The sequence below is a fragment of the Manis pentadactyla genome, chromosome 13 (genome assembly GCF_030020395.1).
Source record: "Manis pentadactyla isolate mManPen7 chromosome 13, mManPen7.hap1, whole genome shotgun sequence".
Classification (NCBI taxonomy): domain Eukaryota; kingdom Metazoa; phylum Chordata; class Mammalia; order Pholidota; family Manidae; genus Manis; species Manis pentadactyla.
The window spans coordinates 47,856,135-47,858,473 of NC_080031.1; the positions used below are offsets into that span (position 1 = coordinate 47,856,135).

A 2,339-nucleotide genomic window follows, 5' to 3' on the forward strand; every position below is an offset into this window, starting at 1 on the left:
TTGGAAATTCAAGAGTAGGAGTCATTACATGAGGATGATGATAAACACTAGAGAGTCTCAGGTCACATGATTCCTTTAAATATACTGGATAGGAAATCATCATTTTAAGAGAATATTCTTATGATAAAGTATAGAGAAATATAAGAATTTATGTGGTACTGTGTTGGAAGAGTCCAGAAAGTGCTGGTGAGAATACATATCTTTGCAAGGCTATAGGAAAATATGTGCAATTGGCCTGGTCAACAATAGAAAATGGCAAAGGATAGAATAGGAAGATGGGTATATTATATTTTAAATTAATAGCCATGCTATGAATTTCTAAAGAACACAAAATTTAGCTCTCATGGGACTTAGTTCTTCCTTGCACAATACAGTTTCTGTAGGGCGACCTTCATATCATTGTTCCTGAGACAATAGATAACAGGATTCAAAGTAGGTGTGAGAATGGAATAAAAAATAGATGCCACACGACCCTGGGTTGGGGAGTAACGGGAAGCAGGCCTCAAGTACATGAAGCTCCCGTTTCCGTAGAACAGAACAACTGTGGTCAGGTGAGAGGAGCAGGTGGAGAAGGCCTTCCACCTGCCATCCACGGAGGGGATCTGGGCTATGGTGGAGATGATTGGAACATAGGAGAGGAGGGTGAGGGCGAAGGAGCTCATGACAACACAGCTGCTCACAGCAAAGCCCACTTTCTCACTGAGGTGGTAATCGGTGCAGGAGAGTCTCATGACCGGAGGGATGTCACAGAAGAAATGCTCAATGACGGGCCCACAGAAGGGCAGCGAGAAGGTGTTGAGGGTGTGGAAGGCTGAGTACATGGCCCCACTCAGCCAGGCCACTGCAACCAGTTGAGAGCAAAGTTTCTGGGTCATCAGGGCCCCATAGACCAGGGGTCGGTGGATGGCTGTGCAGCGGTCATAGGCCATGGCTGTGAGCAGAAAACACTCAGTAGAAGATAGTGTAATAAACACATAAAGCTGAGCTACACACTCCAGGTAGGAAATGACCCCAGACCCCCTGAAGGAGGTAACCAGAGCCTTGGGGATGGTGACTGAGGTGTAGCACATGTCCAGAAAAGACAGGTTCTTTAGGAAGAAGTACATGGGTGAGTGGAGGCGGCTTTCCCTGATCACAGCTGTGATGATGGAGATGTTCCCCAGGAGGCCGAACAGGTAGACAAATGAGAAGAAGAAGATGACCACAGATCTCAACTCAGGGGCCTCTGCAAAGCCTCTCAGGATGAAATGAGTCAGTCTTGTGTGATTGACCATCTCTTGCTCTCCATGAAGGTGTATTTAGATGTGGCTACATTGAGCTAAGAAAGGAAACAAACAGGAAACCAACTTGACACTTGGCAATATGGGTCTATTTTGTCCACAGAGGTCCATTCTATATTGTAGAAAAATCAAACACATTAAGCAGCTTATTTAAATGACAGTATTCCAATGAGTCATGTAAATACATTGGTGAATAAATTTGCATTTTCCCTAAGGTTCTACTCTAATCACTTTGCTAGATAACATTTTACAAAAACAGAGATTAAAAGAGGAAAGACAATTGCCAAAGTTTTCTTCCTCCTTTTTTCTACCCCTATGACCTTCTCTCAGGAATGTTTACTGGGCGTCCTCCTCTGAACTTCCCTAAAATATTGATTTTCTTGATGGATCTTTCTTAGATCAATTGAAAACTGTTCCTTCTGAAACAAAGGGTTAAAAATGTCCTCTTGAATGAATATATTTTTTAACGAAAATAAATAAATTCTAAGCTTATATACCTGATTTCCTCCTGTCTAATGTACAGTACAGCAAAGTGTCCAAAATATACTTTTTAATCTTTCCCTTGAAATATTGGTTTTCTGCATCCTATATGGTTGTATCAGCTAAGGACAGGAGTATCATCTTTAAGTTCTCACTTCAGGCCATGCCTGCTCAGTGGCCATGTCCATTTATTTCTACCCACTCAACGTTTCCTAAGAGTGTCATCTACCAAATATCATCACCCCATCTGCACCAATATAGTGGATTTCTGGAGATTCACAACATCCATACTCACTTTTTTCCATCCAGTTTTCTAGCTGTAGCCACACTTGCTCCTCTCAGTTACATAGCTCTATGTACTACAGCTTGTTCAAGTTAGTCCAATGAGCTCTACTAGTTAAGGATATATTTACACCCAGTATCGCAGTTCAGAAGTCCTAAATTCGTACTGAAATATTCACATTTCTCTAAAGGATACCACATTGTTTAATGATTCCCTACCTTTATTCAGAGCATTCTATCTTTCCTTCTGCACTCTTTTTATAAATTAACATTGCTATTCATATCTTAACAGTGTTC

At 41.5% G+C, this 2,339-nt stretch overlaps 1 protein-coding gene across 1 annotated transcript; it reads right to left on the reverse strand.

The window, feature by feature from the left end:
- Window positions 1-350: 350 nt before the first annotated feature.
- LOC118935002 (olfactory receptor 2G3-like) lies at window positions 351-1,274 on the reverse strand. Its single transcript, XM_057490446.1, has one exon. It carries the CDS (start codon window positions 1,272-1,274, stop codon window positions 351-353), a length of 924 nt encoding a protein of 307 aa, XP_057346429.1.
- Between the last annotated feature and the right edge of the window lie 1,065 nt (window positions 1,275-2,339).